The sequence below is a fragment of the Anolis sagrei genome, chromosome 2, assembly GCF_037176765.1.
Source record: "Anolis sagrei isolate rAnoSag1 chromosome 2, rAnoSag1.mat, whole genome shotgun sequence".
Lineage (NCBI taxonomy): Eukaryota > Metazoa > Chordata > Lepidosauria > Squamata > Dactyloidae > Anolis > Anolis sagrei.
Genome location: NC_090022.1, coordinates 244,894,613 through 244,913,047, shown reverse-complemented (window position 1 = coordinate 244,913,047; position 18,435 = coordinate 244,894,613). Strand labels below are relative to the sequence as shown.

At 41.9% G+C, this 18,435-nt stretch overlaps 1 protein-coding gene across 3 annotated transcripts in view; it reads right to left on the bottom strand.

Moving 5' to 3' along the window:
* Window positions 1-18,435, bottom strand: part of MCC (MCC regulator of WNT signaling pathway) — a 266,904-nt gene that overhangs the window by 63,934 nt on the left and 184,535 nt on the right. For all 3 annotated transcript variants that reach the window (XM_060761904.2, XM_060761905.2, XM_060761907.2), the window contains one exon: window positions 2,793-2,999. In XM_060761904.2, coding sequence (XP_060617887.2) covers window positions 2,793-2,999 — 207 coding nt within the window. The remainder of the gene's footprint in view (window positions 1-2,792; window positions 3,000-18,435) is intronic.

Below are 18,435 nucleotides of genomic sequence, written 5' to 3'. Positions count from 1 at the left end.
AGAGGTCCACATACAGACCCGTTGGGATTTCTGCCTCCGTCGTCCACACTTGCTTTGTTCTGGGATTTTGCAGCCCTCAAGATGGACGCCACGGGATGTACACCAGAAATTTTGGCAGTTCTTTTAAAAAAAAACTTAAGATGCGAATATGCAAATCAGTCTATAAGTTGCAGTCTTGGGTTATGGAGGCTATATGGCCATCTATACTTGTTCTTGGGAACTACGGGGTGATGTTCCTGGATTATACATGTCTGTTCCTGATTGCTTTTATCATAAAAGCAAGGGGAAAGTTGATGACATGCAAAACCTTTGTTTGTGTGTCACAAACTTCATTAACTGTGTGGAGGATGAAGTTTCTCTTGCCTGGATAAGTTTTCACCCTCTAGTCAACTGCTGCCATGTTTTTAGGATTCAACCAAGCAAAAACCGACATGTATAACCTGGGAACAAACCAACATAAAAAATCCTGTATTTTCTGAGTGTAGGGACATACTGAGATTTGAATATCCACATTTCTGGCCTGAACTGGGATATTTTCGCACCAGAAAGTCTCGCGTTTCTTGTACTTTGTAGCAATTGCTCCTGCATTTTCAGGAGAAGTTGTTTGGCCACCCTCTATTTTGAAGTGGGAGCTCCTGGGACAAAGGTGCTGTCTGGACTGGCCCTGAATCTCCTATGCTACCTTCTCCTGTTCTCTTGCTATGATAGACAGGTGTTTTAGTAATTAAATAAAAAAATTAAAAAGACAATGATTACCGCATCGCCAGCTTAATGGGTAACATAGCAATCAGGGATAAGTGGGACTAAAGGTTCCTTGAAGAAGTTTGAATAAGAAGAAAGGAAAACACATGGAAGTCCCACTATAGATGCAGTAGAAACATTCTACTGAACTTAGAACAGAGGTTCCCAAACTGTGTTCTGCAGAACCCTAGCGTTCTGCAAAAGGATTGTAGGAGTTCTGTGAAAAATCTTAAAATTTTTTCAAGTCTTTCCCAAAGTATGAAGATTATATTGAAATCCAGTGTACATCCACTATAAAAACAAAACATGAATCTCTGACACTGAATGACTTTTGGATAGGACTGATAGATATATAGCCGTCAACAGCCAAACAGGGTATCTGAGCAATGCTCGATTTGGATTCCACCTACCAAAGTAAATCAGGCTTTTCAAGTAATGCTTACATCAAAAATAAATTTAAATGTGCGATGAATACTGCCCTAGGTTTATGTATTCAGTTGTCAGACATAAAGCCCAATTTAAAAACTATTTTAATAATAAGGATCTTCGGACCATAATACATTGTTGTTCTTAATTATTTTAAGTTCAAAAATGAAAGATTTCATTCATCATTTTAGTTGTGAATCCAATATTTTCCTGTACCAAAATAAATGCTTGTGGTTATATTTAAAATGTTTTCTCTTTATTTCCAAAATTACTACACTATACAAAACACTGCAGCAATAGGAATAGATGAAAGAAGGAAGAACTTTGTGGGTTTACAATGCTTAGGGACAGAGTTAAGGTACTGGAGGAAAATCAAGGAAAGAGTTTGGGTTCTGCCAGAGTATTTGACGTAACACCGAAAATTTAGCCTCTTCCTGATAAAGAAAGGAAGGATGCAAGAACAGGCTCTGGGTTTTTGGCCATTGGAGATGGCGGTGATGTAGCATCTGGGACCCTTCCAAGTGGAATCTTTCCCCGGGTGCGGTGATGACAGATGGATATTCACACACATTCATACAACTACTGTGCATTTTTAAAAAGGTTTCAGCTCTGATGATCTAATTATACAACATAGCAGATTACACATGCAATCTGTTTCAGTAGCTGAATACTCATATTATACTATGCTGGACAGAAGCTTTGCTGAACAAGATACTCGGTATAGCTGAATAATAGAAAAATGGAAATAACAAACAGCAAACTCTAATGTCATAAAGAAACAAACATAAAAGAGAGAAAGGCTGTTCAAACAACAGTGAAAGTTATTAAAATGCACTGGCAATTCAGCTCTCTTCACTCAGTTCCCATTTACATGCAAAACAATGTTTCTGTGGAAAGTAACACACACATTTGAAGCCAAAAGCAGCATTTCCTACCGTCCCTCACCTATTCAATCTGTACCAGAGATACTAGTTTCTCTGCCATCAATCTGATCCTAATTTCAGTTACTTCTGTAAATTCCATATAACCATATAACCAGTGAATATCTTTAGATGAACCAGAACCAGAAACAGACACATGCAAATCATTAAATAATCAGTTCAAGAAAATTATTCCCATTTAAAAATAAAAAGAAGCTAATTCTTCTTCTAACTAAACCATGAATTAAAATTGGAAAAGAAACCTATCAAAGGCTTCCTTTGTTGCAAGTTGCAGGGAGGGAAGGGGATACAAACTGGACTATACACTAGGGGAGTATCTGCTTTATCTCCTGACATGTTTATGTATGAGCTCCCATTTTTATCTGATATATCTTAGATGTTCCATATCTGAAATGTTCATAAAGGGTAACTAGGTGGTGTCTTGGGTGCACAAGAAAAGACAAGGCAGGTATCAAGCCTCCCCAGTTATGACGAGCTGTATATGTAGACAAGATGGTCCCATGAAAGCTCAGAATAGGCCCATTAATAGGAGGATTGGTGAGGCTGATGAAAGAAGCCACCACAAGAATCCATAGAGTAGAAGGGTAGCAAATCAGAGAAAAAGCTGAGAGTGAGTTGAATGTGGCCTACAAAATGGGGCAAATTTTCTGGCAGTTGCATTTCTCCAAAACTTTGTGCGCTCACCCTTCTACGTAACCTGTCTCGTTCTTCCCGGATCGCATTCATGGTAGCCTTGGTCCTATTTAGTTCCTCCTCCTTGCTACACAGCATTGCCGTCAAGCTCTCGTTCTCTTCCCTCAAACCTGCCAGCTCCTTCTCCCATCGAGATCGCTCTTCTGCCAGATTTGGGTACAGGTCCTGTCCCAAGACACCTTCAATCTCCTCGACTGTCTGCAACAGAGAAAGAAATACTCACAATCTTAATAATAGCACACACATTGACCCATTTTAATTCATCTGTTTCAATGTCATAGAAGCAATTTCTTGTATGAAAGGCTACAGATATAGCACCATTTGTCAATTGGTATCAAATGGATGCCAGCAGAGCCGAAAAATATCGTGAAGCTTTTTAATTAGTATTCTAAAACCTCAATTATATTTATATTATATATCTTTATGCCTGACCGAGAGGTCATGAGTTTGAAGCCAGCCCAGGTCGGAGTGAGCTTCCGGCCATTTGTCTAGCTTGCTGTCGACCTTTGCGCCCAAAAGACAGTTGCATCAAGTAGGAAATTTAGGTACCGCTTATGCGGGGAGGCTAATGTAACTAATTTACGATGCCATAAAACTCTCCAGCAGTGTGCAAAAGAATGAGGAAGTAGTCCATTGGTGTCACAAGTGGATGGTGAAGCAACAGCTCCCCCGGTGGCCGGAATTCAAAAGGCATACCCTCATGAAAGTGGAAAGTTAAATGGCCTCTGTGTCTCTGTCTATATATGTTGTGCGTCTACGGCATTGAATGTTTGCCATGTATATGTGCATTGTGATCTGTCCTGAGTCCCCTGCAGGGTGAGAAGGGCGGAATATAAATACTGTAAATGAATGAATGAATGAATAAATAAATAAATAAATGCCTCCTTTCATACAGTAAGTTCAATACAGTGGATATGGCTCTCCATTCACATTTTACATTTTACCTGGTAGGCCAGGTTGAAAGAGACTGACTGTCTCAGCTGATTTACAAAGCCCCTTTACAAACATAAAGGATACAAACAAAATGTTCTTGTAAGCCAACAAAACTAGCTTTTCATTGGTTACTTCTAAGTTTGTGTTTTGCTAATACTGTTATGAAACCCGGACTTACATCTTGTTAGGTGGCCAGATCAAATTGCAAATGTCACACAAAGAACTGTTTACAGTATGCATTGGGCAAGTGGTCTTTTTGAGGGTTGCCCTCAGATAGCCTTTAAACAGTTAATAGTCAAAACTGAGGCTGTACAGCCACTGAAAAACATATCTACAGGCTTCTGACCAAAAAACATGAACTAATAAACTCTTAGCAATCAGTTAAGAAAAACCTGACTCTAGCTGGCTCAATGATAAACAAATCCAACTTCCTTGTCCACAACGTAGAAATGTGAACAACATCATTCTGTGTTTTCAAGGAGGTCTTACTTATGTAAGTTATGTGCCAAAGAAAATGATGATTCTTCCTTCAGATATACAGTAAGGTCAGACCATAAACTGAATTTTGAGGTAATTGTTTATAATAAAAGTAAAAATGAGGTGAACACTTGGGATCAGATGTTCTCCACATATTCTTCCAAATAAATAGTAGCCAATGATGGTATGTCTTTAGAAATAAAGTAAATGAATGTGAATGTAAATTAAAAGGGATAAATTGTTGATATTAATATTATTCATGGATATGCATAATTTTAAATATATTGGGTCATATTTAGCAGAAGCTGAAATTCAATTAATTAGAACAAGATGTACATGTAAATAGCCTGAGGAGGGGAAAAGTCAATTGTTTATTATGAGTTTTTTTAACTGATTTCTTATTTTAGTGCCTGTATTTGTTAGCTTTTATTATTAATTTGTTGTGAAAATACAAAAAAAAATTGAAAACAAAGAATGCACATGAACACACAAAGAAATGTAGTGAATGCTGCCTGATATTCATATATTGTTTAGGGAAAAAAACCAATTGATATTGTTGTTAACTAATCCAAAGGCATCTATGGACAGTCTGATGCCTATAGTACTAGAAGAGGCATAGACAAAAAAAATTGCCCTGGGACCGCATTGTAGGCCCAGCTAACAGGCCTGGACCTGGAGGGGGGGGTAGCCCCAGGAGGGGGCGGGGTGGGCCCAGGAGAGGGTGGGGCAGGACGGGTTATCTTCAGGCCATCCTCCTGGCATAAGTATTGGGCTGCTTGCCCTTTCTTATGTCAGGAGGAGGGTGAGACACATGGTGGCTGAGAGCGCTTCGGAGGACTCCCAGCCACCGTGTGCCTTCCTCTCCTGTCCTTGGCCAGAGTACACGTAAAATTAGGAGGGCCAGACATAGGCGCCCAGAGGGTCATGTCCAGCCGAGAGCCTTAGTTTGCTCATGCCTGGTCTAGAAACATATGAAACTTGCATGGGACAGTCAAGAGGGACAGACCCAAAACTATTAAAAATAAATAACACCACCACCACCTCCCATTCAAAGGGACAGGTGCAAACTGGAATCCTCTTTCTGATTTGTGTTCTTAGCACAGAATGTTACTCAAAACTAAGGCACTTTCTGGATCAATGTTCAGCGCCAGTGGAAGGAAAGAAGAAAACACTGCCTTGCTGCCTCCTAAGCAGTTTTGGACCACTAGGACACTTTTGTCTCAACAGAGATGACTTTCTATGCTTTTTTCCATATATCACTGCTGCTTTCTCTGCCAGAGTAGTTAATGCCACCCAAGAGGATTGCAGGCTTTATCTTTGTGGTTCAACACAATAACACAAATACATGTAATAATGTATTTCATGTAGGTGTACTGTACTCAATCTGTCATTGTGAAATGTAGCAATTTGTATATATGAACCTTGAATAATACATGCTATGGCAGCATTTTCTGTAAGATTTCCTCTTATTGTACTATGTTTAATTCACAATTCATGATAACCATAATGTTATAGTCACATAATTATTAGAAAGCTGCAGTTGCTTAATGTGTGAAAAAGGTGATGACACTTATTTGAAATCACACACATTTCTTGTAGGTATTAGGTACCTTTCACTGAGACTTATTGTTGACACAAATGACTGCTTTTCAACCCGATTATTTCACTTGAAAATGGACATCCTCATTAAAGGCATCTCTTCCTGCTCCCCAATGATGTCATGGATCACACCTTTCCTCAAGTGTTTTATTTTTAATAGTTTCCCCAGGGCATATTTGAACCCAAATCAGACTGAGTTTCAAACTTCAGTTAAAAGAAACAAAGTACAATCATTAAAAAGGAATACTAGCATTACATTTTTTCCCATTTATATCTTGTTACACCAACATATGCAACAATAAGCCACTGGCATTAATAAAGCACATTTGCTCACCAGGCATTATAGTACATCAAACATACTAATTAAATTCTAAAATGGGCAGCAGAGTGCACTCTACTTAATCAATCGATATACAAAATAGACCACTTTCATGAACTAATTAAGCAAAACCAAAGTCACTCTTATCCAGGGAAGCTGCTTCCTATTAACATAAACATTTAATTTGTTGGCTGGTAGGGCTGTGATCGAAAGGTGTGTCTCACTTACACTTTTAAATGCATGCAAGAATGTTCCAAAGTTTCAAACTAGAAAAAAAATCTCCCAGTCATTTCCCAAAAGACATAATAGCAATCATTTTGAGAAGGATCTGGGCATAATTCTAGTTCTTGACAAATGAGGGCAAAATTTGGTGTCAACTGATAGAGGTTGTGATTGTTTTAGGATGGAGTGGGGGCTTCTGGCTCTCCAGATGTCATCAAGTGCCCATCAGTCTCAGTCAGCATAGGCAGTAGTTAGGAACTATAGAGGTTGCAGTCCAACATTTTCTTGAAAGTCACGAATTCCTCAGCCTTGTTTTACAGCAATGTTTCTCAATCTGGGGGTTGGGACCCCTGGGGGAGGGGTTGCAAGGGGAGGTGGGTTCAGAGGGGTCACCAAAGACCATCAGAAAACATGTATTTCTGATAGCCTTAGGAACCCTTTTGGCAGAGAAGGCTGAAGATCTCTTTGGTGAACTATAGAATTCAAAAACAGCCCCCCAACCCCACCAGCATTCAATGTTGGCCATGCAGGTAGTGTGCCAAGTTTGGTGCAGATTCATTGTGGGCTGGGTTCAGAGTACTCTTTGATTGTAGGTTAACTATAAATTCCAGCAACTACAACTCCCAAATGACAAAATCAACCCCCACCCCACCCAATATTCAAATTTGGGTGTATCGGGTATTTGTGCCAAATTTGGTGCAGTGAATGAAAAAACATCCTACATATCAGATATTTACATTATGATTCATAACAGTAGCAAAATTACAGTTATGAAGTAGAAACGAAAATAATTTTATGGTTAGGGGTCATCACAATATGAAGAACTGTATTAAGGGGTCACGGCATTAGGAAGTAGAGGCAATTTAGATATGACCTGGGAGGCGTGTTATTTATTAACAGCTGATCTGCATATCAAGTTAAGATGGTTCAACTTTTAATTATTAGATGTATGTGGTAAATCTGGGCTATTTTTTTCAGGTAAATCTGGGTTATTTTTCAAAATCTTCCTATATTTTTGTCTTTGTCCTTTGCCACTTGAAGCATTTTGTTTCATAAGCCAAGCTTACTTTCAGTACTTGAAGCTGCTGAGAAGGAGAAGATTCATGTTCATTCCCCATTCCCCCTTTATGCATGAGCAGATTAGGCATGGGAACAACTAAGCTAAATTGGCACTTCCTTTCTTACCTATTTCTACCTTAATTGGTACAACCTATAACATCTCTACACAAACAATTCCATTATGCTCCCAAAGCTCAGTTGTTATATCTCTTCAAAGAGACAATTTCTCCAATACAACTCTTCCTTGGTATCCTACATATCTAGGTTTCCCTCATGAAACAGTAGAATGCACCACTTGAAACATATACAACAGCAATTTCTGTAATCAAAATCACACTTTTTTCCAGTGGAGTGAACATCAATGTGTCCCCTGTAATTTCAAGCATGGACTTTGAAAGGAGGAGGAGGAGGAGGTGGAGAGAGATGTCAGAGCTTGTATGTGCCTGTGGTAGGGAGAAGAGGGAGACAGACAATCCTCATTAATTTGAGCATGTCTCCTCTTCAAATGGTGGTAAACACCATTGTATTTGCAGAATTGTTTGTGAATTGCTTTATGAATTTGTTCATTTATCCTGATTCCGTTTCCGGGTGTGTTGGAATATGAATTCCATACCCTGAACTGCATGGTTTGGGAAATTGTCTGAAGTATTTTTTATTTTTATTTTTTAGATTTATTTACTCAAATAGACATACATTTGTAAGTGTTTGTTGTGTACAGTACACTGCTTTCCACTACTGTTCCATAATTATTTCTCAGATAATATATTTTCTTTAAGGGTTCAGAGTTTTCTATTTAAATAGTACATATAAAGGCATCACAGGCTCTAACTTAATATCTGCTTCCTCTTTGTCTACAGTCTTATAGGATTCTCTATATACATTTTTGTCAGGATCCAGTTTCCGTAGCCCTGATTTCGGCGCCGAAAACTAGACTCCTGACACTCCTAGCTGATAACGACCCTGCAGGTGGTGGCCTTGGAGTACAGCGGTTTGCTTGGTGGCGGGAAGCTTTGGCGGGAGTTTGGTGGTTGGCGGGAATGTATGTTTCAAATGTGTAGGAGGGTATATAAGAGGTGGCCTGCAGCCATCCAGCAATTCCGGCTTTTCTGTGTTGCAGTATCTGATAGTAAAGTTCTTTGATTGACATGATGCAAGTCTCCTGTCTTCATTGAGCCTAGCCGTCGTGAGCTGACATTAAGCCGGAATTCCTGGCACCGTCCTGCAACCGCAGTGAGGTGATATGATGGACGAAGGGAACGAATCCCCTGCAGAGGAGGAAGAAGACACCGTCCTCGGGGCGATGGGAGGAAAACCAACATCGCTTCTGGGTGAGGCTGAAGCAGAACTCGAAAGAGTGACTGCACTCGCTTCATCAACAGCGTTCGCTAACCCTAACGGAGTCACCCAAAGGCGAGTGAGGGAGACCGCAGGGGGAGGCAGCAGCGACATGGACTTTAACTCTCCCCAGAGGCAGGGATACCTAGAAGAGAGAGTAGCTGCCATGGAAACCACGCTATCCGTGATGTCCCGACTAATGGAGCGCCTGGCCCCTCTGCTGGAGGAACAACCACCCCACACGGAATCCCCGTGGGATACCAGTACAGGGAGCAACCAGATCCTGGGAGCGAGACGCAAGACCCAAGCGGCACCGAATGAAGGGGGAGACGGTCCGTCCCGGGGAGTGATGATAACCCCGCAACCCCTTCCCATGGGAACCGGAGCAGGACGCGGAGCAGGGCGAATAGAGGCAGCCCGCACCCCCAGTAGGAATGATGCAAGCAGGCACACAAGGAATGCAGTTCCAGCCTTTACAACAGAGGAGGGAGGATCTACGTGCCGAATTCGGAGGGAAGCCTGAAGACCTTGACTTCTTCCTGACACTGGTAAGAGGGTATTTGGAAGATAATGCACATACCTTCAGGTCGGAGGCCAGCCGAGTGAGAATTGTAGGAGCAGCATTGAGGGGAGGCGCAGCAAGCTGGTACGTGCAACTGCACGCTCGACACGATCCATGCCTAGGGTCGGTGAGAGCATTCCTGGCTGCACTAGAGGCACGCTTCCGAGACCCCCTTGAACGCATCAAAGCAAGAGACAAGCTGAGAACGATTACACAAGGGCAGAGGAGCGTATCGGAATTCGCTGAGGAATTCCAGATGCTGGCTGAACGGGTCCCGGATTGGTCTGCCCAGACTAAAGTGGAGATCTTCAAGGAAGGTCTGAGGAAGGAGCTGCTGACATGGGCTCTGCATCGCGACGATCCAGGGACGATCCAGGGCTGGATCCAACTAGCCGGACGAGTGGAGACAACGTTGAGCCAAATCGAGCGACACCGAGGAACTACCATAACATCCAGACCGCAGAGGAGAGAGGACAGGAAGCCATCTGGAGAGCCGCCAAAGAAGGAGCCAGCGAGCAGAGAGAAAAGCCGACAAACCGGATGTTATGTCTGCGGCCGTTTCGGCCACCGAGCCTCTGCATGCTGGCAGCGGAAGGGAGGGGATCTCTCACGGCCGATACCAAAACCAGTGGCTGGGAGGAAAGCAGAGGAATGCTCCCTGCCTGAGAGCCTTAAGGGAACTTTGGTGAGTCAAAGCAATGGAATGCTCATTTTCCCCATAAGACTAGAGGGGTTAGATAAATGGGCCGGTTGCAAAGCTTTCATAGACTGCGGATGTTCTAGAAATATCATGACCCCTGAACTAGCCGAAGAGCTAAAATGTAAGACCATAGCTTTGCAAACCCCCATAGCATTTACCCAATTAGATGGGTCGGTGGCTTCCGGAGCCCCAGCTAAATATGAGGTCGGAGGAGTGAAGTGCAAAGTAGGCGACTGGGAAGGCGAAGTGGCATTTGTGGTGGCCCCATTAGCAACCTACCATGTAATCTTGGGAATGCCATGGCTACAAGGAGCAAACCCCCAAGTAAATTGGGAGGAGAGGAGCCTAAGCTTCTCACAACCAAAGATGGGTGGCAGATGTGAGGAAAACACACCAGAAGAATGGGTACAAAACATTCCACCACAATATAGAGACTTTGCCGATGTCTTTGATGAAAAGGAGGCCGACAAACTACCCCCTAAAAGAAGGGTTGAGGTTAAAATTGAGATTAATAAAGGTGCAACGCTTCCAAAAGCAAAAATATACCCAATGTCGGCCAGGGAAATGGAGGAACTGAAACAATACATAGACAAGAATCTAGCGCGAGGGTTCATTGAACCTTCGGACTCCCCTCTCGGAGCCCCCGTACTATTTAGACGGAAGAAGGATGGGTCATTGCGCTTGTGTGTAGATTATAGAGGGTTGAATGCGGTGAGCACTACAACTTGTTACCCTTTACCATTAACCAAAGACCTACTATCCAGACTGTCGGAAGGGAGGATATTTACAAAACTGGACTTGGTGGAGGCTTACCACAAAATCAGAATCAAGCCAGAGGACAAATGGAAGACGGCTTTTTCTTCCGCAATGGGATTATTTCAATTTTCCGTGTGTCCCTACGGGCTAAAAGGCGGGGGAGGGGCATTCATGCAGATGATAAATGAAGTGCTACACCCCTTGTTGTACCGGGGTGTGTTTTGTTTTATTGATGACGTAATAATTTTTAGTAAGAATGAATCGGAACATTGTCAGTTGGTGAGAGATGTATTACAAAGGCTAAGGGAGGCAAAATTGTTCGCCAAACTAGCCAAATGCGAATTTAATAAGAGGCAGATTGATTTCTTGGGATACAGAATATCCCACAAAGGTATTGCGATGGACCCTACGAAAGTAGAGGATGTGAGGGTCTGGGAGCCACCTACCACACGAAAACAGTTGCAGTCATTCCTGGGATTCGCAAATTTCTATAGGTCATTCATAAAAGATTTTGCCCAGCTGACATTACCCCTTACAGAACTACTCAAAACAAAAGGGAAGGGGGAAACAGCCAAGACACGATCCCCGGGGGCAAAATTAGTGTGGTCAGACGAATGTCAAAAAGCATTCGACCAACTTAAGCAGCGATTCACTGAGGAACCACTTTTAACCCACCCAGATATGGCCAAACAATTCATACTCCATTGCGACGCCTCAGATTGGGCATACGGGGCAGCGCTCATGCAAAGAGACTCTGAAGGAACCTTAAGACCTTGTGGGTTCCTATCCAAAAAGTTTACCGAAACAGAAAGAAATTGGCCTATCTGGGAGAAAGAAGCACTGGCCATCATGAAAGCATTAGAGTGTTGGAGACACTTGCTAGAAGGGAGCGGCACCCCATTTGAAGTTTGGACTGATCACAGAAACCTCCAGTATCTTACATCTCCCCGTAAATTGTCAGCCAAACAAATCAGATGGGCTCAATACTTCTCACGTTTCCAATTTGAATTAAAATTTCATCAAGGGAAAAGGAATGTCCTCGCGGACACACTGTCACGTATGCCCCGACAGGAGGGAGGAAGAGAGCGAGCCGCTGAGAGCCTCATATCGGTCCAAAGGGGGAACATGGCCGTAGTAACTAGAGCCCAAGCTGAGCGCAATCGAGAGATAGTGGGAGTAGAAGGTGGAGGGGGAGAGAGTTGGGAAGAAGAATTGAAACAAGCCTATAGAAAGGACGAATGGTTAAAAGATAATGAGAAAAAGGTGGAATGGAAGGGTGGACTGGTGTTTGTGAATAGAAAACTGTACATTCCGGAATCGTTGAGGGGGGAAATGTTAAAGAGATGTCATGATAATAAAAGTGCAGGCCATTTTGGGGTCACCAAAACAACAAAATTGCTGGCAAGGCAATGTTGGTGGCCTGGAATGAGGAGTAACACTAAATCATATGTCTCACACTGCGAGACGTGCGCTAAGAGCAAAGCCCCCACACAGAAACCCATAGGCCTTTTGCAAAAAGTAACCGAGCCTACGAGACCGTGGAGTTCGATTGCGTTTGATTTTGTTGGGGAACTTCCACCAAGTAAGGGGCAACGTTACATTTGGACCGTCCTAGATCTATTCTCAAAAAATGTACATTTTATTGCACTCCCAAAACTTCCTTCCGCGGAAAAACTAGCGGAATTGTTTGTTAAACACATTTACAAGTTACATGGATGTCCGGACCAAGTCATTAGTGACAGGGGAGTCCAATTTACTGCGAGATTTTGGAAAGAGTTCATGAGGTTGCTAGGAGCTGAGAGGACATTGAGCTCGGCTTTCCATCCCATGACGAACGGGGGGGTAGAACGCACTCAACAAACTCTCGGGACATTCCTCAGAACATACGTAAACCAACAGCAAACCAACTGGGTAGATATCCTCCCCTTCGCAGAGCTAGCATACAATTCAGCCCCACATTCCACAACCCAGGAGTCACCCTTCAAAATAATTTATGGCCAAGAAGTAGCCCCCCTTCCTAGACTCCCAGAATGGCCGGAGGGAGAACAAGAAAGAGGGGAGGATTGGGCCCAGCAAATGAGAGATAACTGGGAAAAGGTAGTGAAAGCATTACGAGAAGCACAAAAACAACATAAGCTGTTCGCAGATCACAAGAGGAGGGAGGGAGACAAACTAGAAGAAGGAGGATTGGTATGGCTGTCCACAAAAAACATCAAACTTAACACACCATCGAAGAAACTCACGCCACGATATATAGGCCCATTCCGAATCATTAATAAAATAAACGAGGTCACATATAGACTGAAGCTACCGAAGGATTTGGGAAAAATACACCCGGTATTCCACTGCGGACTGTTAAAAAAATACCTGGGGCCCCTCGACCCGGAAAACGATTAGATGTATGTTCCGTTTCCCTTTCAGGAGGAAGAAGAGGAGGAGGACGTCATGTCAGGATCCAGTTTCCGTAGCCCTGATTTCGGCGCCGAAAACTAGACTCCTGACACTCCTAGCTGATAACGACCCTGCAGGTGGTGGCCTTGGAGTACAGCGGTTTGCTTGGTGGCGGGAAGCTTTGGCGGGAGTTTGGTGGTTGGCGGGAATGTATGTTTCAAATGTGTAGGAGGGTATATAAGAGGTGGCCTGCAGCCATCCAGCAATTCCGGCTTTTCTGTGTTGCAGTATCTGATAGTAAAGTTCTTTGATTGACATGATGCAAGTCTCCTGTCTTCATTGAGCCTAGCCGTCGTGAGCTGACACATTTTTAGTTTAATTTTACATTGAGATGTTAAATTAGTGGTTGCTATTCATTAACAAAGTTCTCTAATAGTTCTCCTTTTAATAGTACTGTTATTTTATCCATTATCAGCAAATCTGCAGTGTATTTTTCCCATTCTTCTAAGGGAGGTATCTCTGGGGTTTTCCAATATCTAGCATATACTATTCGAGCTGCCACTGACATGTGAAACATTTTTTTTTCCAAATTTACTTTCTAGCTCTTCATCAGGCATGTTCAAAAGGGAAATCTGTGGTGTCATTTTGAAATTTGTGTTTAACATCTTTTCTACATATACATGAATCTGTTTTCAGTAGTTATTTACTTTGTTGCACGCCCACCACATGTTTGAAATATTTTTATCCCACAATCAAGAAACAGCTTCCTAAGATCTACAGAGACACTCGCAGGAACACCTCAGCAAGCGAGAGTCCAAAAGTGGCAAGCTAAAACCCAGCACCTCAATCCATGGCTGATACTGAATGAGAAACTCCCTCCGGGCACACAGAAAGACTGGGCGACTTGGAAGGCGCCGAATAGACTGCGTTCTGGCACCACGAGATGCAGAGCCAACCTTAAGAAATGGGGCCACGAAGTGGAGTCCACGACACACAAGTGTGGAGAAGAGCAAACAATAGGCTACCCATTACAATGCAGCCTGAGCCCTGCCACATGCACAATGGAGGACCTCCTTATAGCAACACTGGAGGCACACCATGTGGCCAGCTTCTGGTCAAAGGACATTTAATATAATGCCAAGTGTTTGAACTTTGTGTTTTTAAAATACATTTTCAACTGTACCCTTGGTTTGCTTCTGATACGATAAATAAATAAATCCCACATTTTGTTCAACACACAGTGCTAAGACTATTTTAAATTATACTGAGTCCTAGTTTCCTTTCTAAGATTTCCCATCACATACAATATCTAGCCAAAAATGTATTATAAAAGATGAAAACAGAAACTGCACTATTAGATCTCTTTTACATTCAGTAAATGTCACAAAGGTTTCATGATTCTGGATGCATGAGTGAATATAATTTCTGAAGTGTAACCAAAAAGAGAATAAAACAAAAACCTCTTGAGACAAGTAAGAAATGTATGGCACTAGCATTCTCTCTCTCTTTTTTTTTTTAACAAGAAATGAAACATACAGAAAAGCCCAAGAGAATTGTGATAGCTTGTCTAGAACACAAATATCAACACAAAATGGCTTGCAGAAACACCCACAATTAATCAATGTAATTTAAAATGGTTAAAAATATCCAAATTCATGTTCAAAACAATTCATGTAACCATGCTAAACAGGGAATTATTTTCCTACTGTGGGGACTAAAGTAGACAGGGGGTGAGCAATAAACAAAGTGGAGAGTGCTGCTTTGGATGGATATATGATATACTCTAAAATCAAAACAGTAAATAAAGAACAACTCTCAAAAACAGGGGAATTCCAGACAAGAAACAATCATGGCCGCCTCCCAACAATGGATTTCCTCAGGCAGTAAGAAGCCAGACCTTTAAAAAAGCTAGGTCACTAAATGCTAATCAAGGTGGGCAATTGAAACATTCACACATACCTCAAACAGACAAGAGTTCTTTCTCCCACCCTGGACATTTTCCTAGTTTCCAACAGACCTCACAACCTGAGGCTGCCTGCCACAGATGCAGGCGAAATGTCAGGAGAGAATGCTTCTGGAACATGGCCATACAGCATGGAAAACACACAACAACCCAGTGATTCCGGCCATGAAAGCCTTCAACAATACGATATACTATTTGATTCCCCCTCTCTACCGGTTTGCCATTTTCCTTCAAGCAATCAGGCAGCAGCATTTTGCAGCACATAAGCACACACAGTTCTCAGTGGGAGGTTTTGGGTCCCCCACTGTGAGCCCCGATTTTATGGTGTAGGACAACAGAGACATCCGTAATACACATACCGGCATTATTTCTCCCTTCTCCAGGGAAGTGATCACAGGGTAAATAATATCTTATTTTTAGTACCATGTGCAGAAAATAAGGTCTTCCTCATAATGATGCAACTGGTTATAATCTCTTTTATAATGTAACTTCAAAGTCATTTGGGAAGTGAATCTAGTCTCAGAATAATTCTCCGATAGGTCAGATACTAGCATCAGACATTTGAGCCTATTAGACCGTTTCTGGTAAGGGATTGCTTTTAAAGTGATATCCAGTTCCATAAATAGATGAGACTTTGGCCTTAGTCTCCGGCTTCCTGGAAGCATCTAATCAGAAACCAAAATACACCATTTCAGACTATCTTTCCTAAACAGAGGAGTACTGGCAATCTCTTTTAAAGCATCAAGACTGGAAGAAAAGTATGGAAGAATATTAACCAGAAATAGTACTTCAAGGAAGAAGCATTAAAAACATACTTACTGAACATTTCACACAAAGCACCCTTGCATAACTATGCCTTGGAGGCAAAACTAGCATACACTCCATTACATTTACTGATTGATAATACTGGTATGTAATAAGGCAAACATTTTGCTTTTGTTGGTACTTCTTCCACAACAGGGAATTTTTTTGCTTTGACATTTTGTTTTTTGTTTTTGGAAGAGAAAAAGGAATGACAAGCCTAACAACTCTTTCCTCCCTTTTTAATTAAGGGAGCTCCTCCAGCTGGAAAATGTTTAGCTTAGTCTAAATGTAAATAAACAAGAAAGTAAATCTGACAATGTATCCTGATTTAAGGGCTTTCCTATTTGTAAAGTAGCTAATGTTTACTTGCACAGAGTATAGAATTCAATTTATGTCTAACTTTTGCCAGTAGGTTGATACCTAAAGCTAACGTGAACTATAAACTATTCCTCAGTGTACAGGGTTAGTCAAAATGAATAGGCCATATATATATATACACATATATATATATGGCCTATTCATTTTGACTAACCCTGTATTATGGTACTGTTAAAAGGGTGTGAATAATTTTGATAGCATTTCTTCATGGTGTTTCTGCACAGAGCTGTGGTGGTGCAACAGGTTAAACCCATGTGTTGGCTGGACTGCTGACCTGAAAGTTGGGTTGCTGACCTGAAGGTTGCCGGTTCGAATCCGCGAGATAGGGTGGGCTCCTGTCTGTCAGCTCTAGCTTGCAGGGACATGAGAGAAGCCTCCCAGCAGGATGGTAACACATCCGGGCCTCCCCTGGGCAACATCCTTGTAAACTGCCAATTCTCTCACACCAGAAACAACTTGCAGTTTTGTCCTCAAGTCACTTCTGACACGATAAAAAACGTGTTTCTGCAATTCTTGAAATGCCAAGAAAAGATGGAATGGGGGAACTACAGAATGTGAGCAGAATCTATCTGAATCATCTTTTATGTGCAAAATGCACATATTCAGATATTTGTGTTCACAGAAACACGTGAAAGGTTTTCCTGAGCTTTCACTACTTGTCACAATCGTCCATTTCTAGTATTTGCTAAGAGCTGAGTAAACAGAAATGTGTGGCATAACACCTTAAGGAATAGACTGAGGATTACTGTCTGTTTCAGACAGGCTTTGGAGGACAAAAAGGAGAAATAGAGAGCAGCTCTTGTCCTCGGAAGTAGGACTTGGAGAGAAATGGAGCCACAGTCCTTTCTTAAAATGAAAGGAAAAACACATATGACAAGAAAAAAAATAAGATGCAATTGATTCAACACAAAGGATTCTGAATCCAGTTCATCCACCCTTCAAAATGGAATATAATGAGGCAAAATTTATTTTCACCCTTGCACTTTCCCTGGTCAGGCACGCAGATGCATTTCTGCCATTCTGGGAACAACATGGTATCACTTCCAGTTTTAATTTTGGCTAAAAATCGGCAAATTCTGGGTGGCTGGGGAGGAGGGATGGGGACAAACAACCTATTTGGCCATGTTTTTGTGGTAATTTGGGAGGCCGGGAAGCGGGGGGGGGGGGGGGGTAACTATTTGATTTTTCTTTAAGATAGAAGTTTGGGAAGGCTTGATCCCCTTGATCCTTTAATGTTGCATGTTAATGGCCATGAGCTGCATTTTCCCAGTGCCTGCTTCAAGATGTTCCATACATTTATGTTCACATCTATCTACTTCATCACACTAGAGCAGGGGTCCTCAAACTAAGGCCCGGGGGGCCAGATACGGCCCTCCAAGGTCATTTACCCGGCCCTCGCTCAGGGTCAACCTAAGTCTGAAACAACCTGAAAGCATACAACAACAACAACAACAATCCTATCTCATTAGCCAAAAGCAGGCTCACACTTCCCACTGAAATACTAATAAGTTTGTATTTGTTAAAAATGTTCTTCATTTTAATTATTGTATTGTTTTAAAGTGTTTTTTTGCACTCCAAATAAGATATGTGCAGTGTGCATAGGAATTCATTCAGTGTGCATAGGAATTCTTTTTTTTTTTCAAATTATAATCTGGCCCTCCAACAGTTTGAGGAACTGTGACCTGGTCCTCTGTTTAAAAAGCTTGAGGACCCCTGCACTACAGAATGAATCCACTTTGCTGCCTCTGCAGAATTCTGGGGTTTGTTGTTTAGGGAGGAGCTTTTATAGCCTCTCAAAACTAAAAAGCTCAGAGTTCTGCAAGAGGCAGAAACTGGATTTAAAGTGGATTCGTTCTCTAGTGTGATGAAGTTCTTTAGTTTTTGTTCTCAAACACAGAGCAAAGTATGTGTGTGGCAAGGGTTGATGAAAAATGTAAAGGGTTGATGAAAAATGTAAATCAAATACATATTCCTTTATTAGGACTAGACTAGTTCTTCATTCTATTTTTTACTTATAAGAGGATGGAATTGTTTCAGATTGAATATTTCCAGACACCACAGTATTACAGTTAAACTATCCATAGTTGCAAAGAACATACCACTATTGTCACAATAGCAACAACAAGGTATTTCATA